This window comes from Rutilus rutilus, assembly GCF_951802725.1.
Source record: "Rutilus rutilus genome assembly, chromosome: 22".
Classification (NCBI taxonomy): Eukaryota; Metazoa; Chordata; class Actinopteri; order Cypriniformes; family Leuciscidae; genus Rutilus; species Rutilus rutilus.
In genome coordinates, this window is record NC_140227.1 from 30,118,351 (window position 1) to 30,137,607 (window position 19,257).

General features: G+C 36.6%; 1 protein-coding gene and 3 pseudogenes across 4 annotated transcripts; 1 reads left to right on the forward strand and 3 right to left on the reverse strand.

Moving 5' to 3' along the window:
- Positions 1–1,394: 1,394 nt before the first annotated feature.
- On the reverse strand, positions 1,395–2,232 carry LOC311282129 (transcription factor HES-5-like; annotated as a pseudogene). The gene is made up of 2 exons (XR_014630344.1): positions 2,001–2,232; positions 1,395–1,887 (listed from the first exon to the last, which is right to left on the reverse strand). The product of XR_014630344.1 is annotated as a transcription factor HES-5-like (transcript).
- Positions 2,233–5,520: 3,288 nt separating this feature from the next.
- LOC311282128 (transcription factor HES-5-like) lies at positions 5,521–6,366 on the reverse strand (annotated as a pseudogene). The gene is made up of 2 exons (XR_014630345.1): positions 6,135–6,366; positions 5,521–6,021 (listed from the first exon to the last, which is right to left on the reverse strand). The product of XR_014630345.1 is annotated as a transcription factor HES-5-like (transcript).
- A 5,798-nt stretch (positions 6,367–12,164) lies between these two features.
- Positions 12,165–18,340, reverse strand: LOC311282135 (uncharacterized protein). The gene is made up of 4 exons (XM_084395739.1): positions 18,187–18,340; positions 15,185–15,399; positions 12,976–13,275; positions 12,165–12,866 (listed from the first exon to the last, which is right to left on the reverse strand). The coding sequence occupies exons 3-4, from the start codon at positions 13,095–13,097 to the stop codon at positions 12,626–12,628; spliced, it is 363 nt and encodes a 120-aa protein (XP_084251865.1). The 5' UTR covers positions 13,098–13,275; positions 15,185–15,399; positions 18,187–18,340; the 3' UTR covers positions 12,165–12,625.
- On the forward strand, positions 15,958–16,816 carry LOC311282131 (annotated as a pseudogene). Its single transcript has 2 exons — positions 15,958–16,189; positions 16,303–16,816. The product of its transcript is annotated as an uncharacterized misc_RNA (transcript).
- Positions 18,341–19,257: the final 917 nt, after the last annotated feature.

Below are 19,257 nucleotides of genomic sequence, written 5' to 3' on the forward strand. Positions count from 1 at the left end.
ACTCCCTTGACCTCTGACCCCTAGGTCTCTTAGTTGAGATCTATTGTCTCTCTGAGGGTTTGTTTTTATTCTCTCAATTGAATTAAACAGCAATCGATGTTTGTCTACGGCACATCACATTCATATGCACTTTAAGTAAAGCTTTTAAATAAGGGCTGCTTCTTCTTTATCAAGCATTCGTAGCCCCTAAAAGTATTAGTAAGTGTAGATTCAGATACTTACATTTGCTATCTAATGCAATGTCATTCAGGCATTTAGTTTGACTTCAGTGTTTAAACACTTCATGCTTAGAAAATAAATGAAACCACATAGTTTAGTTGAGCTTAGTTTATTTTTCTTTACGTATGGATAATATTTCTCATTCACAGGACTTTCACTATTGAAAGCATTTGTTTCAAACAAGCTCTGAGCAGAGAGATGCTCTCCGGAGGACAACACAAACGTCAGTAATAATGTGAACATAACACATTATATCAGATTTACAATAACGTAAATACAGTTAACATATACAGCAGTATATAGAGTGTACATGTATAGATGAAGATCTATATAAAACAATATTCATGAACCCTCATGGAGGGATTGCACATTCTTTTCAGAATTACAAAAATGAAATTTCATTTATTAAAACTCCTCATTGAGGACAGAAACATACTGATACAGGTATAAGTCTTCTAAACAACATCAAAAATGATCAGGAAATGCTTTTTGCCAGTTGCAAAAATTAATACTGTTTCAACATGAAACCAAAATAAAGCTGATTTGACTTTATAGTCACACAATGCATCACCTCAAAGGTGGAAATTATACCCAAAGGATATGGAAAATGCAGTTTAATGCACTTTTATACTAATTATTAGTGGTATCATGGTATTTTGCAATACAAGTTATTTTATCAAACTAAAATTAGTTAAAGGACATTTTCTCAAAAAGAGAAAAGAGAAGTCTTTATAGAAGATCGAATCATCATTATTTAATGTAAAAGTCAATGTTGTCTAATATAGACGTCAGTATATGCTCCCGTCAGGAACTCTTGAGTCTTCATAGAAGATCGAATCATCAGATCCTAAAGTCTCTCTATGAATATCATCTAAGAGGAAATCAAATTTGAGCGACAAACAGCACATAATTAATAATGAAGCAAGATTCTTGTCATCACATTAATTTCAAGAAATTATAACATTTCATATAACGTGCTGTGTAAATCGTCTCTTCATCAGCTTGTAGAACAAAGCTTGAGATGCTATCAGATTAAGAATAGCCTTTAAAATAATAAAGGAAGTGTTTCCTTCACATCTTATCAAGATGCATTTAATGTAAAAGTCAATGTTGTCTAATATAGACGTCAGTATATGCTCCCGTCAGGAACTCTTGAGTCTTCATAGAAGATCGAATCATCAGAGCACTTTGCAGTGCAAATATCTCTTCCAAACTGGAACTCATGAAACAGTTTTTCTCCAAAAGAGAAGCTGAAACGACACAGTCCACTGAGTCTAGTGTAGACGTTCAGTATGAGCTGCTGGTCGCTGTAAGATCTCCCAAGGCCTCCAGATAGCGCTCTTGTTGACCTTCATCTCTTTGCTGAAGGTGTTCTGGTCTGAGCGGCTCAGCCGAGGCTCCGCACTTTCCCTCCTGTTCTGATCACATGATGTCTGCAGCTTCTGGAAGAGCTTCAGTCTTCTCTGGCTCTGTGTCTTCATCTCATCTCTGGATCTCACGGACACACCTGGAGAAGCCTCGATTGACAGCATGCGAACTGGAACTGTGAGCGTCATCTCCGGGATTTCTGCTTTCTCCAGCTGGGAATCAGGAGCTCTGGAGCCAGAAGACACTTGAGCTGCTGATGAGACCATCTCTGCGCATCTTCTCCACTATTGGCTTTCTCAGCTGCAGATCGAGACAGAAAAGCATCAGGAACGTGTCTTGGAATAAGCAGCGATTGAGAAGAGTCGTGAAAGCTGCTGATGTAATGTTGCTGTAAGGAGGATCATGTGATGTACCTTGTTGTTGAGAGGGAGATGCTCCTTTGAGATGATTGTAGGTGTCATGTCTGGATCTCTGTGCTGTAGATCTCTGTGCAGAGCGAGTCTGATTCACACCGGCTGCAGATCCTCTATTTATACTCACAAATCTCCATATGAATGTGTGAGGCTTGAGCTTGTTGGAGTTTCTCACAGTTTTGGAGCCAATGGAAGAGCTCAGACAGACAATGAGGGATGTGGGCCGCCACATGCTCAATGATCCTCTGTCTCTGTGTCTCAGGGGAGAATCTGGGAAAGTGCTGACCTGTAGAGATCACTGAAGAAACACACGCTCGTCATTAGAAACGCGTGGCGTCAGTGACTCCTGCATCGTCTCGTTCCACATCACATCATTCCTGCACATGGCGTCTGAATTACTGTGTAAAGCAGCGTTTAATTCACATTCCTAAGTTTAATATCGAACATTAATAAAATATATACTGTATATAAAACTGTATAACCAATTACTAGATCAATTCAAATCATACTTTATTTATGGAGTGCATTTAAAAACAGCAGAATATAAACTAAACTGCTGTACAATTTAAGAATAAAGTTTAAACTTGAGAAAAACAGAAAGAGAGGAACAAGAATTATACATTAATAAGAAAAATACTGAATAATGAAATACAATCTTACGTCAATATAAACTAAACTGTTCAAATGCTTTTCAAATTGTTGAAGCTTTGTAAGACACATATGGATTTATGTGCATAAAGTTCAACATTTCAAGTCTTTCCAAAGGAGTAAGTGCAGATATTTCATGTCCTAATTTATGATCTTCAGCATTATGATTGCAGTGACGTCACAGCCTGATGATGAAGCAGGTGTGTGTGTGTGTGTGTGTGTGCTGGTCAGTGTGAGTAGATCTCATGTGAGGTTCCCACACTGACTCTCTGTCTTCACATCAATGGAGCACAAAAGCATCCAGAGTCCTGAATGAAGCATTAGTGCCGCTGAAGACTCTGTTCTTCCTGACGTCACCAACCATCTGGAGGCAAACCAGTCAGTCACTTATCACACACTTTCTGATCACAATTATTCTCTTGCACATATGCAATTTTCCTGCATATTAAATGTATTACGGAATATGCAAAATATAAAAAAAAAAATTATATTCTGTTAAATACACTTTTAATTTCCTTTTTTTTAGCATCAAATAAGATTTTAGTTGCATTTGTGAAAAAGTTTTGCATCTAGATGACAAAAGTTTCTGAAGTACCTGATGCAAAAGCTTAGTCATTGTAAAAGTTCATGATGCATAAAGGAAAATAAATAGTGATATTGCTGATTCTGGCCACACTGCTGATGACATCATGAATGACATCATGTAAATGCATCATGCATGTGTGTAAATATCCATAAGTGTGTCAGATATTGAGGTTGTGTTTGGGTTTAGGATGCTGATGACACTAGAACTGTGACTCTGTTCTCCAGAGTTTCTCACACTGAGACACAAACACAACAATAGAAGTGTGTCTATTCACATGATAATGAGTGTTAATGCAGGACAGATTCCCTACGAGCTTTCTCACGCCTCTGCCGCTCAATACTTGTTGGGAAAAAAAAACATGATTTTTTTTTAATGAATTAGAAGAGAGTTTTTTTTTTTTAAATCAAGCATTAAAATCAATAACACTTTGTTCATTCACTTCATTACACTACAATACACACATGCCTCTCACTGGTGCTTTAACTTTAGGCCTACCAGTAAATTTAATGAGAACAATGGTATAATCTTCATGAGATATATTTTTTAAATCAGATGTATGAACATATATTTATTTCATTTGCGGGCAAAATAAACCCCGACACAGAATGAACATGATGCTCAGATCTATAAATACATGGACAGGAAATATTGATTCAAAACAATATTCCAAATATATTAGTGAAGCTCTGAGGTCATTTTCACTAGATCTGACAGTTATTATGAAAATATCATGATTATGGGTTACATATAAAAACAAGACACATCCAAACTAACCAAATCACATTAGTTTTCATATTAAACATCACACCCGATGTTAAATCACTCAATTTATGAGGTCCAAATATTGAAAAGTAATATTTACGATAATAAAGATTTCATAGAAATAGACATAGATGAATTATACACATGAAAATAAATAAAAGTTTATTTAGACAAGCATATTACTGAGTATTAATACTCCAAATCAAGTATTCCTGTAATTATTGTAAGAATTAAAAACAAGACTTAAGGTGTTATAAGAATTTACTTTTTATAATATTAAATAATTTTTGTTTGTTTCATATTTTAAGTCATTTTTATGTCTGTATTGTCTGGATATATACTTAAAAAAAACTAAATGCAGAGACAGAAATAAGATCAACTGATTTTATTGTCATGAATATTAATTTTGTCATTTAGGAAATGACATCATTCCGACAGGGAGTGATAATATATCACAACATGAGCTCGGAGAATCTCCAAGATACATTTATGCCCTCAATCGAGCAAAGTTTATACATCATAAAACAGCCTTTTCAAAAGACACATCGACATATTCAACGTTTATGATTAAACAAACGTTTCTCAGTTTGAGAAGAATGATCATTCAGAGATCAGAATAGTCACACGGTGACTGTAAAATATCAAAAGTACAATATCAAGCATGACAGAACTTTAACAATCACAGAATCTTTCAAAGAATTAAAAAGATTTGTGAAGTTAAATAACCAGTAAAACCTGCTTTTATAAAAGCAATTAAGATTAAAAACATTAATCAAAACAAACAGAGATTTCATAAATAAATCACAGGTCCGTTCATAGGACATCTTCAGTGAAGACAAATATGTATATTTAACAATACATTAAAGAATTTCCCCAAAACAGGAAAAACACAATGTCAAATATCTCAAAGATAATGTATTAAAATCCAGCATTAGAGATATTTGATCAAGTCACACAATGCATCACCTCAAAGGTGAAAATTATACCCAAAGGATATGAAATATGCAGTTTAAAGCACTTTTATACTAATTATTAGCGGTATCATGGTATTTTGCAATACAAGTTATTTTTCAAACAAAAAATTGTTAAAGGACATTTTCTCAAAAAGAGAAAAGAGAAGTCTTTATAGAATCATAATTCATGTAAAAGTCAATGTTGTCTAATATAGACGTCAGTATATGTTCCCATCAGAGAAAGAGATAAAATATAATCTCTCTATGAATATCATCTAAGAGGAAATCAAATTTGAGCCACAAACAGCACATAATTAATAATGAAGCAAGATTCTTGTCATCACATTAATTTCAAGAAATTATAACATTTCATATAACATGCTGTGTAAATCGACTCTTCATCAGCTTGTAGAACAAAGCTTGAGATGCTGTCAGATTATGAATGGCCTTTAAAATAATAAAGGAAGCGTTTCCTTCACATCTTATCAAGATGCATTTAATGTAAAATTCAATGTTGTCTAATATAGACGTCAGTATATGCTCCTGTCAGGAACTCTTGAGTCTTCATAGAAGATCAAATCATCAGAGCACTTTGCAGTGCAAATATCTCTTCCAAACTGGAACTCATGAAACAGTTTTTCTCCAAAAGAGAAGCTGAAACGACACAGTCCACTGAGTCTAGTGTAGACGTTCAGTATGAGCTGCTGGTCGCTGTAAGATCTCCCAAGGCCTCCAGATGGCGCTCTTGTTGACCTTCATCTCTTTGCTGAAGGTGTTCTGGTCTGAGCGGCTCAGCCGAGGCTCCGCACTTTCCCTCCTGTTCTGATCACATGATGTCTGCAGCTTCTGGAAGAGCTTCAGTCTTCTCTGGCTCTGTGTCTTCATCTCATCTCTGGATCTCACGGACACACCTGGAGAAGCCTCGATTGACGGCATGCGAACTGGAATTGTGAGCGTCATCTCCAGGATTTCTGCTTTCTCCAGCTGGGAATCAGGAGCTCTGGAGCCAGAAGACACTCGAGCTGCTGATGAGACCATCTCTGCGCATCTTCTCCACTATTGGCTTTCTCAGCTGCAGATCGAGACAGAAAAGCATCAGGAACGTGTCTTGGAATAAGCAGCGATTGAGAAGAGTCGTGAAAGCTGCTGATGTAATGTTGCTGTAAGGAGGATCATGTGATGTACCTTGTTGTTGAGAGGGAGATGCTCCTTTGAGATGATTGTAGGTGTCATGTCTGGATCTCTGTGCTGTAGATCTCTGTGCAGAGCGAGTCTGATTCACACCGGCTGCAGATCCTCTATTTATACTCACAAATCTCCATATGAATGTGTGAGGCTTGAGCTTGTTGGAGTTTCTCACAGTTTTGGAGCCAATGGAAGAGCTCAGACAGACAATGAGGGATGTGGGCCGCCACATGCTCAAAGCTCAATGAACACGCAGCTGCGAACTAACAGATCTTTATTCTGGCTGCTGTCACTGCTGGAGTCTCAGAGACACACAGATTCACACACTTCTGTTTTCATCACATTAAATCACTCACACAATAGAAGTGTGTCTGTTCTCACAGGAGTAACTCGATTCCCAAAGGCTGAATCATCTGTGCCGTGTGTCGCACTGGACCATTAATAAACTTAGCTAGACTGTTGTGATAAAAATAATTATATATATATATATATATAATAAAATAATAAAAATAAATCCTTTAAAATTAGAAAAATGTCACTTATTTATCAGTATATTTTTCTCTAAATTGACCCGGATTAAAAATGTTGATAAACATAAAAAAACCTTTTGCACAGAAGTGATTTTGAAGTGAACGTGAATGACGTGGGAAACGCTTGCAGATCAAAACTACTTCGAGTTTAAATCCCTGGGGTTTTATTAGTATTTGTCCGTCTCATTATCATGTGAATAGACACACTTCTATTGTTGTGTTTGTGTCTCAGTGTGAGAAACTCTGGAGAACAGAGTCACAGTTCTAGTGTCATCAGCATCCTAAACCCAAACACAACCTCAATATCTGACACACACAAGAGAGTCGACACACTTATGGACATTTACACACATGCATGATGCATTTACATGATGTCATTCATGATGTCATCAGCAGTGTGGCCAGAATCAGCAATATCACTATTTATTTTCCTTTATGCATCATGAACTTTTACAATGACTAAGCTTTTGCATCAGGTACTTAAGAAACTTTTGTCATCTAGATGCAAAACTTTTTCACAAATGCAACTGAAATCTTATTTGATGCTAAAAAAAGGAAATTAAAAGTGCTATTTTGCATATTCCATAATAAATTTAATATGCAGGAAAATTGCATATGTGCAAGAGAATAATTGTGATCAGAAAGTGTGTGATAAGTGACTGACTGGTTTGCCTCCAGATGGTTGGTGACGTCAGGAAGAACAGAGTCTTCAGCGGCACTAATGCTTCATTCAGGACTCTGGATGCTTTTGTGCTCCATTGATGTGAAGACAGAGAGTCAGTGTGGGAACCTCACATGAGATCTACTCACACTGACCAGCACACACACACACACACACACACACATCTGGAGGCCTGGAGTCCGAGACAATGGAGACAATGACGTCTGAATTCCACTACACAACTCTAAAGCTTTAGATACCAATGCATTCATCTACAAACACGAAACACAATTTTATATTAAAAAAATTGTGAATTCGAAGACTAAATTCGGTTCAAAGAACGTATCAAACTGCCCAAGTCATTTACATAAACAAAAAAGATTCTGAAACATTTAGATATTTCAACGGTTCACAAAAGGCCGATCTCATTGAATCCGTATTTCATGATACCTTTCCTCCAATCAGTTTTATAATATAGACATTTTTAATGCCACATTTGAATAAGAAGAAATGAAGAGAATTAGGCCTAGTTATTGGCCTGATCAGCTAAGCCATCCATAACACAAAACAAGCCCTACAAATTAATAAAAGAACACATATTACACAGACACATCATGTTTAATGGTATTTGATGATTCGTAGTTTCAAGAAAACATTTGCAATTGGTTTGTAAAAGGAGTTTTTATGCATGTTTGGGTTGATTTTCATTGCATTTACACTGTAGGAGTCGTGTTTCGAGCGTTCGAAAAAATAAATTTGGCAGAACGATTGGTTTTGAAATCACTGTACTCACAAAACATGCAAAAACTCTATTTCATGTTACTGATTCTTAAACCTATCATTAAACATCAAAACTTGTATTGCGAAGACATTAGAATATATGATTATTATATATGTTTATTTGCATGATTCGTCTGTAAAATTTTAACTCCATTAGCTCTCAGACTCAATCTCTAAAGCAAAACATCAAGTGAACATCTGACATCTTCTGAGACATCAACCAGAGCAAAAGGGGTAAGCAGGTTTGGTGTGGTTCATAAGCTCAATCTTGAATCAAGATCTCAGCTATTGCTTAAATACCCTTACAATTTTCCATTCTTTGTTTTCCACGTTTTTCTTTTAAACAACAATTCTCAGACACTCTCTCGATAAACACACTCACTCAATAATCACAGGCTGCATCCAAAATCACATACTTCCCTACTATATAGTGGGCGAAAACCAGTATGTGACTAAATAAGTATGTCTGAATTCACAGTACTCATAAATGAAGTGTGCATATTTGACACAACTATCCCATTAGGCCACGGTAGAGGACTTATAAATTGCAGTAAAGCGACGTAACTGGATGTTGGTAGGTCACATGATAAGGGCAACATGGTGAATGTAATATGTCCAGATTACATTTATACTATATGCCTATAGAACTTACTTTTTTTTATTGGTCGCGATATTCAAAATAAGTACCTACTCGATTTCAGACGCAGCCTGTCACCCCTTCAACACCAAAGGCTCTCAGTATCAGCTGTCCTCACGCCCAACCAACACCAATCAACCAGTATAGGGTTGAACATTCCCAACAACACCATAAGAGGGAGACAGGGAGTGAGTGGAAAACCTGGTGAACGTGATTTCACCAAGTACCACATGTTCCTGGATCAACTTTCCAATCAACCAATCAGATGTGAGGGACAAGTTTACATCTGTCAAGTTTAGGCTTAGAACCAGGGTGAGGTGCTTCAACATCAGTGTTATTCACCTGTCATTTCCCTCTGATTTTAGGGAAAGGTTATGGGTAGGGTTAGGTTTAGGGGTAGGGATAGAGGGTAAGGACTACATTTTGGGACAGGAATGTTATTCCGAGATCAACAAAATATGCTGATCCAGGAACATGTCTTACTTGGCAAAATCACGGTAACCGGAAAACCTCATTTAAGTCTAAAAAATGCCAAAGCGCAGTGCCTTGAACACACACTAAACGCACACTATCTTGAATACCACATCAGAGCGGCATTCGAGGCTAAGATTAGAATATCCCATCATGCATTAGGCTCGGGAAACCACATGCCCCGAAATTGCGAGATATAGCGAGGAAAACATTCCACTGTAAGTTAAATTAATTAGATATTAGGGGAGCACGGGGCACAACCTAACGCGGGGCTAGTTGTAACACGCTTGTTTTAAATACTTCCGCACATGCTTGGATGACGAAACTTTGTGTATTTACTAGTTGCCATATCAACACTATATAGAAAAAAAAAAATCCGCCAAAATTATTTATTTTTTGGAAGATATCCATAGACATTTATTAAACCATAGCAAAAAAAATTTCTTACTTAAGTTAATTTTTCATCTCTATTTTTTGTGTTTATTTAAAATAAGACAAATCTGATGTTATTTTAATCTCCAAGATGTTATTTAACAGTTGAGATAGTTATTTAATGCTTCGCTAACTAGCAGAAGACACTAGCCGGGTTTAAATCCCAGTTGTGCAGGCGGGGGCATGTTGTGACACTGCGTTACAATGTGCCCCTATTAGAAATATGCTATTATATTCTATACTTTTATTAATTTTATTGAGAAAACGTGAGAAAAAGGTAAATAAAGACTGAGAGTCAATGTTCAGAAATTACTAATTATTTATTTGTTTTGAACTATGTTGTATAGCTGTTTTCATGTGTTCGTAGTCAAAACTAAAAAATGAGTTTATATTTAATTATTAAAAATTGCCATTATTTTATATGAAAAAGTTTTTAAATTGTATTTTATTTAGAAAATATTTTAGTTTTTTTTTGTATATATTTTTTATTAGATCAGATAACGTTTTAAGCTGTCATATGGTCATGTTACAATGTGCCCCTCACATGTTACAATGAACCCCACCTATGGGGCATGTTGTCACATTTCACTTCCATTCTTTCGGGGTGTATCAAGAAAAAAGTATATACTGTATTGATAAAACAAAAACACATAATTGTACTAGACATGTGGGAAATTAATGTGGGAAAAAATAAATACTCTGAACCATAAGTAGATTTACACAAACTGAGAAAGTCAAAAAGCGTTACTTTGTGCCCCGCTCTCCCCTACATGTAATTTGGTAGTAAAACAAATTAAGCTGTCTTTTTATTGGTGCAAAGATGAGTAGGCCATGCGTATTTTTCACAACATTTGCAACTGCTTTATATTGTAACCACAATCTTCTGTTACATATGGACCACTGACCAGACATTTAGAAGTTTATTTTAAAATGCAACGTATTGAAAATCTAAATAAAGCATTTTTGCAACACTATAAGTGTGTCCCATCAGGTAATCAAAAGTTCGACACACACTTGTAGTCTTCACGCCTACTTGAACACTTGGGCCAAATACAGTAAATGCGTCATGTAAGTGGTCAAGTGCAAAGACTGCAAGTGTGTGTTTGAAGAGGCCCAGAGAGTCGAATCTGATTATCTTGACTCCATAGACACATACTGTATTGAAGTGTGTTATTGTGTTAAAGTGTGTAATTGGCCAATATGTTCTTTGGCAGCTAGGCGAAATAAAATAAGTTTGGGTTTTTTGTTTTTTGTTTTTTTTTGCAGTTAACGTTTATTTTCAGTAACAGAACTAAGTTAGCTACTTGCAAGTCTTTATGCAATTTATATAGGTCTATATGTTATTTTCTCTCCCAAAACTTTTGCAACTAACAATTCTGTTCTTCATGTATTCTGCCGTTTCAGTTTCAAACTACAATTGATCATGATTTGGATCATTACATTTGTCCAGTTTTAGGAAAATGTGTTTCCACCTTTAAAGGGATAGTTCACTTTGAAATTAATTTTTGATATGTTTTAGCTTACCTCAAGGGCATCCAAGATGTAGGTGTCTTTGTTTCCGCAGTAGTTTCAATTTTGATATTTTTAGGTCAAACCGTTCTTGTCTGTCAGTCATATAATGCAGGTCTATGGTCACTGGCTCAAAACCCAAGCACAGAGTCCAAATTAAAACAATTCCCCATCGTCCAAATGAAACAATTCCCCATCGTAAGTACACATTGATGGCCTAAGACACGAAACGAGCGGTTTGTGTGAGAAAACGAACAGTATTTATATCGTTGTTATCTCTTGAAAACAGCACACGTCCAAATGATCTGACGGCGCGGGCGGGTATAGATATATACATAGATGTCGCCTTGGCTACGGTTTCGTTCCAATGAACTGCAGTAGCGAAGGCGACATCTAGTGTATACATCTATACCCGCCAGCGGGCGGGTATAGATATATACACTAGATGTCGCTTGGCTACGGTTTCGTTCCAATGAACTGCAGTAGCCAAGGCGACATCTATGTATATATCTATACCCGCCCGCGCCGTCAGATCATTTGGACGTGTGCTGTTTTCAAGAGATAACAACGATATAAATACTGTTCGTTTTCTCACACAAACCGCTCGTTTCGTGTCTTAGGCCATCAATGTGTACTTACGATGGGGAATTGTTTCATTTGGACGATGGGGAATTGTTTTAATTTGGACTCTGTGCTTGGGTTTTGAGCCAGTGACCATAGACCTGCATTATATGACTGACAGACAAGAACGGTTTGACCTAAAAATATCAAAATTGAAACTACTGCGGAAACAAAGACACCTACATCTTGGATGCCCTTGAGGTAAGCTAAAACATATCAAAAATTAATTTCAAAGTGAACTATCCCTTTAACAATGCCAAGCAAAATGAACGTAGGCGATGGCCTATTTTGATTTTATTTTGTAGGAATCTGACACTTCATGAAGCGGGAAACTCTCTTAATACAAAAAAGAGAATGATTAAATCAAATAAGAGACTGAAACGTGAAGTGTAGTAAATCTCTCGTTTTATTTTGGACAGAATTGTCCATTTGTATGGCTTGATATGATCATCATTTTACTGTGTTATCATCAGAATAATCAGATCATTTTTCAATCACAGTACTTTTAACATTTACTCCAGTTAAAGGAGTTTTGGTTTAAAATCTCTTCATGCAGTTTAAATGAAAATCAGCATAAAGTACATTCATTTACAAAGATAAACATTAAAATAAATGGCAGTGTAACTGCCAATAATAATGCATATAATGCATAAAATAAACATTTGCAAAAACAAAAATATAAAAATATTCTTTTGAGCAAGAAATATATATATAAAAAAATAAAGATATAAAAGTTGCACTAAGGCATTATAGTTTGAGATTTTCAAATATCTTAAACTCAGATTTTTTAGGTTTTATGTTCAGTCTTTCTTCTGAGAGTGGTTTGCGTGAAGAGTTCTTCAGGTGATGTTCATTCTTCCGAGCACAACGCTGCTACATCCTCTGAGTGATCCGGGAAAAGACGCAGGATGTCACGGGAATATTTGGAGTATCCGTCATGGGAAAGTAAAACTCGTTTGAGGGTGATGAAGGACACGGCCCTCTCCAGAAGATCTGAGGTGTGGATGCCGTTCTGAAGATACTCTCCGAGAGCAGATTTCAGCTTCTCCAAACTGTTGCCACACTTTCTTTCCAAACATGTAAGAACGCATCTGAAAACAACAACACAATCACTTTAGTTCATGTGCACTTAAAAGATTAAAGCTGAATAAATACCAGAAGATAATGCTTTATGAATCCATGAGTTTCTGAAGTTCTCACCTTGCGTGTTGAACATGTTGAGTCTTGAAGCTGCTCTGGAAAGACACGTCCATGTAAGTCGCCATGTTGAAGTTCAAGCTCAGTTTGGACTGAAGTGTCTTCGCTGTGAAATGATCTTGCATTTATACTCACACCTCACTCCTCTCAGCCAATCAGAAGCCTCAGAATTTTGAACAATACTGCGTTGATGAGTGAATCGGTGGGATGTTCTCCTCACTGCCATCTGCCAGTAAGGTCACGTATATTCATCTTTATGAATGTGGGGATGCAGGACATTTCAGGTTCCCACAAGATGTTCAACTTAAAATATGAAAGTCAGAGACAACTGTATGATTACTGAATCACAAGAGTTCTTCAATTCCAACTATTGGAAATAAATGCATAGAGAATACATATATATATATATATATATTATATAGAGAGTGTATTATCTTTGCATTTATATATATATATATATATGAATAAAACCTATTCTATGGCAACCATAACATTAATTATATATACTGTTATAAATAATTGTGGTTGCCATTTAATAGGTTGTCTAAAATATAAACCTGACACAAGCACAGTATTACATTCTGATGGTCTCTGAACTCATGAAACCTGTCAAGTCCAGTTACTCCTGTGAGAACAGACACACTTCTATTGTGTGAGTGATTTAATGTGATGAAAACAGAAGTGTGTGAATCTGTGTGTCTCTGAGACTCCAGCAGTGACAGCAGCCAGAATAAAGATCTGTTAGTTCGCAGCTGCGTGTTCATTGAGCTTTGAGCATGTGGCGGCCCACATCCCTCATTGCATTGTTTAGCACTGATGTTACAGTTTTTTCTGGAGGAAGATTGTACAGTATAGCCGCCCAGCTGACAAAAATGTTCTAGCCGCGCTTTGCTAACGTTCTCGTAGAGTTATGAAAACATTATTTCTTCAATATTCTTTGAACGTTAAAAGCATCCTGTTTTTTTTTTTTTCATGTTTAAAAAACGTTTTTTCTTGATTATGCAAACGTTAAAGCAGGGTTCCTCAAACTCTGTCCTGGAGGGCCGCTGTCCTGCACAGTTTAGCTCCAACCCTGATCAAACACACCTGAGCAAGCTAATCAATGTCTTCAGGATCACTAGAAACTCACAGCTAGGTGTGTTTGATCAGGGTTGGAGCTAAACTGTGCAGGACAGCGGCTCCAGGACCGAGTTTGAGGAACCCTGCGTTAAAGGAACATTTCATTTTATCATTTTGCAAACATTATGGAACAAGTAACATTAAAAAAAAAAAAAATTAAAAAGAAATCCCAGAAAACTGTTTTATATGCAATGTATAAATAATGCTTTAGTGCTGATGTTTTGAGAACATTCTTAAAGACCAGATAACTTGTACAAAACATTACTAGAAGAACATTCGTCTAAACTTTGAGAAAACCTTGCCAAAATGAATATTCTGAGATTAAATTGAGTGAATGAAGAGAGCGTGAGAGACAGAACTCACTCAAAGACCTCAAGTAAGAGACCAGGGGTCAGAGGTCAACATGAATAGATTGGACTATAACTTCAAATTCATATACTGATAGTATAAGTTTCAAAATAAAATGAATTGCTTTATTTTAAGAAATTAGTCTTCAGATTTATATATTAAGTCTGCTTATTATTATAGTATTAATATAGCAGAGGCGTGAGAAAGCTTGTAGGGAATCTGTCCTGCATTAACACTCATTATCATGTGAATAGACACACTTCTATTGTTGTGTTTGTGTCTCAGTGTGAGAAACTCTGGAGAACAGAGTCACAGTTCTAGTGTCATCAGCATCCTAAACCCAAACTCAACCTCAATATCTGACACACACAAGAGAGTCGACACACTTATGGATATTTACACACATGCATGATGCATTTACATGATGTCATTCATGATGTCATCAGCAGTGTGACCAGAATCAGCACTTTCACTATTTATTTTCCTTTATGCATCATGAACTTTTACAATGACTAAGCTTTTGCATCAGGTACTTAAGAAACTTTTGTCATCTAGATGCAAAACTTTTTCACAAATGCAACTAAAATCTTATTTGATGCAAAAAAAAAAGTGAATTAAAAGGGTTTTAAAAGAATATTTAAAAATGGAATATGCAAAATATTTAATAATACATTTAAATATGCAGGAAAATTGCATATGTGCATGAGAATAATTGTGATCAGAAAGTGTGTGATAAGTGACTGACTGGTTTGCCTCCAGATGGTTGGTGACGTCAGGAAGAACAGAGTCTTCAGCGGCACTAATGCTTCATTCAGGACTCTGGATGCTTTTGTGCTCCATTGATGTGAAGACAGAGAGTCAGTGTGGGAACCTCACATGAGATCTACTCACACTGACCAGCACACACACACACACACATCTGCTTCATCATCAGGCTGTGACATCACTGCAGTCATGATGCTGAAAATCATAAATTAGGACATGAAATATCTGCACTTACTCCTTTGGAAAGACTGTTGAACTTTATGCACATAAATCCATATGTGTCTAACACTGTTCAAATTTTAACAGTTTAGTTTGTATTGACGTAATATTGTATTTCATTATTCAGTATTTTTCTTATTAATGTATAATTCTTGTTCCTCTCTTTCTGTTTTCCTCAAGTTTAAACTTTATTCTTAAATTGTACAGCAGTTTAGTTCATCTTCTGTTGTTTTTAAATGCACTCCATAAATAAAGTATGATTTGAATTTATCTAATTGGTTTTACAGTTTTATATACAGTATATATTTTAGTAATATTCCAGTTTGATATTAAACTTAGGAATGTGAATTAAACGCTGCTTTACACAGTAATTCAGACGCCATGTGCAGGAATGATGTGATGTGGAACGAGACGATGCAGGAGTCACTGACGCCACGCGTTTCTAATGACGAGCGTGTGTTTCTTCAGTGATCTCTACAGGTCAGCACTTTCCCAGATTCTCCCCTGAGACACAGAGACAGAGGATCATTGAGCATGTGGCGGCCCACATCCCTCATTGTCTGTCTGAGCTCTTCCATTGGCTCCAAAACTGTGAGAAACTCCAACAAGCTCAAGCCTCACACATTCATATGGAGATTTGTGAGTATAAATAGAGGATCTGCAGCCGGTGTGAATCAGACTCGCTCTGCACAGAGATCTACAGCACAGAGATCCAGACATGACACCTACAATCATCTCAAAGGAGCATCTCCCTCTCAACAACAAGGTACATCACATGATCCTCCTTACAGCAACATTACATCAGCAGCTTTCACGACTCTTCTCAATCGCTGCTTATTCCAAGACACGTTCCTGATGCTTTTCTGTCTCGATCTGCAGCTGAGAAAGCCAATAGTGGAGAAGATGCGCAGAGATGGTCTCATCAGCAGCTCAAGTGTCTTCTGGCTCCAGAGTTCCTGATTCCCAGCTGGAGAAAGCAGAAATCCGGGAGATGACGCTCACAATTCCAGTTCACATGCCGTCAATCGAGGCTTCTCCAGGTGTGTCCGTGAGATCCAGAGATGAGATGAAGACACAGAGCCAAAGACTGAAGCTCTTCCAGAAGCTGCAGACATCATGTGATCAGAACAGGAGGGAAAGTGTGGAGCCTCGGCTGAGCCGCTCAGACCAGAACACCTTCAGCAAAGAGATGAAGGTCAACAAGAGCGCCATCTGGAGGCCTTGGGAGATCTTACAGCGACCAGCAGCTCATACTGAACGTCTACACTAGACTCAGTGGACTGTGTCGTTTCAGCTTCTCTTTTGGAGAAAAACTGTTTCATGAGTTCATGTTTGGAAGACATATTTGCACTGCAAAGTGCTCTGATGATTCGATCTTCTATGAAGACTCAAGAGTTCCTGACGGGAGCATATACTGACGTCTATATTAGACAACATTGACCTTTACATTAAATAATGATGATTCGATCTTCTATGAAGACTCAAGAGTTCCTGATGGGAGCATATACTGACGTCTATATTAGACAACATTGACTTTTACATTAAATGCATCTTGATAAGATGTGAAGGAAACACTTCCTTTATTATTTTAAAGGCCATTCATAATCTGACAGCATACTCAAGCTTTGTTCTACAAGCTGATGAAGAGTCGATTTACACAGCACGTTATATGAAATGTTATAATTTCTTGAAATTAATGTGATGACAAGAATCTTGCTTCATTATTGATTATGTGCTGATTGTCGCTCAAATTTGATTTCCTAGATGATATTCATAGAGAGACTTTAGGATTTATATTTTATCTCTTTCTCTGATAGGAATATATACTGACGTCTATATTAGACAACATTGACTTACATTACATCTTGAAGAGATGTGAAGAAACCAATTTCTTTATTATTGTAAAGACGGTTTATAATCAGTTTGATTTAACATACTCAAGCTTTGTCCTAAAAGCTGATCAATTTACACAGAAAATGATATATATTATGAAATGTTATAATTTCTTGATATTAATGTGATGCGTTATAAATTCTATGCTGTTTATATATAGTGGCTCACATTGGGCTCATATTCGTCTTCCTCTGAGATTACCATTTTACAGAGACTTTATGATTCATATTTGATCTTTTCCTCTTTGGTCTATCATATTCAAATTCATCCTGTTTTAAGGGTTTGTAAGCGTTTTTTTTGGTTCTCAACGTTCTCTAAATCTTCTCCTGTACTGTATACAGCGGTCACTGTTCCTTCTGTGAAGGTTTATAGCCAACTTTGTCATATTGGCATTTGTCATTTTAATTGATCACGTGATCATTTGTCTTTCTGTGAAGGCAACTGAAGTTTTAAAACACTAGAGCAGTTCAGTGAATGTATTTCTGCTGCGAAATAAAACAATCAATTGAATTCTGTGATTATTAATGTCATTGTAGCCTGTGTTAAAAGGAGGACTCTTCTCCCTTTTTGTCTTGAATGGAAATAAGCCAAAAATAACAAACGTCCGCCTCACAATTAGTCCCGATGTTTTCTATAAAAAAAAATGAACCCACAAAATCCCATCCCAAAATTCTCTCTCAATAGACAAACTCATTCAACAATCACAGTCATTCCTTCAACACACACACACACACACACACACACACAAGCATTTCATTCTCAGACTCAATTTCTCTATCAGGAAAACGCTGCAAACTCAGGTTTTAAAGGCTCTCAGAAACACGCATCAACCATCTTCAATTTATATGTTCAATAAAACACCCTACTCACATGTGTAATAAAAACACCATAATCTTCGCGTCACTTTTACAACATTTCAATCCCTCAGTTCTCCATCTCTGAAAAGCCAAGCCCGCAGACTCTCCTCTGTTCGGCGTTTGTTTAAAACGGGTGATTCCCCGGAGGTTGGAGATTTATCGGCTCCATGTCCACGTGTTGTTCTCGCTCGTTTTGACTACTAACCCCTGACCTCTCACATCAGACACGCGGTAAAGCATCCAGAGTAGGCTATGTGTGAAGAGTTCCTGTTCCACAACAGGTCAGGCTCCGACATATAAAATATGCTAGGTTTACATGTTTCCGCTCCCAGTTAAAACAGAGAAATGCATTTTATCATTTTACTCATGCATTAAATGCATTAACTATCCTAAGTGCATTTTAAGTCAGTGATTCCTCGAGACAAGCACGGGCGAGTGACATGTACGCAATTTCCCGCCAAAACCATCCCGACATGTCTAAAATATAAACACTTATAATAGGCTTACCATAGTGAACCAGGGTAAGACAAAACACGTTTTGGATGAAGGATTGATGATGAAATATAATTTAGGGGCTCTGTAGTTAGACATGCCATTCACACAAATGTACGGAGAGCCTAAAGGGACATGGTGAAGAAAAAAATTAGATGGGATGAAAAAATCCTGTGACATAAATCAGTGCTTTTGTATTACTCGCAAACTTGCGTTCCACTGAGAAATGTTGCATTTGCTTTCAAAGAACACAAAAGTTATGCTTGCAAACACAAACTTTCTCAGGGGAACGCAAAGGTTTTGCAAGTGAACGCAAAGTTTCTTGGGGAATGAAAAAGCATTCAAATATAGCCTATTTTTCCATCATTATGTAGGCTATACTAATGCATACAATTTTATTTTATTTTTTCTTCAAAAAGAATTGAAGAAATCTGGACATCAATCATGTATTAATACTTTTATATATAGGGCACTTGAATCTATTGGCAGCCCTAATATTTTAAGTCGTAATTTTAGTTTTATAACATTAAAAAAGAACTGGTTTGAGTAATCCTGGGATACACAAACTCCAGATCAAGGAATCACTAACTTA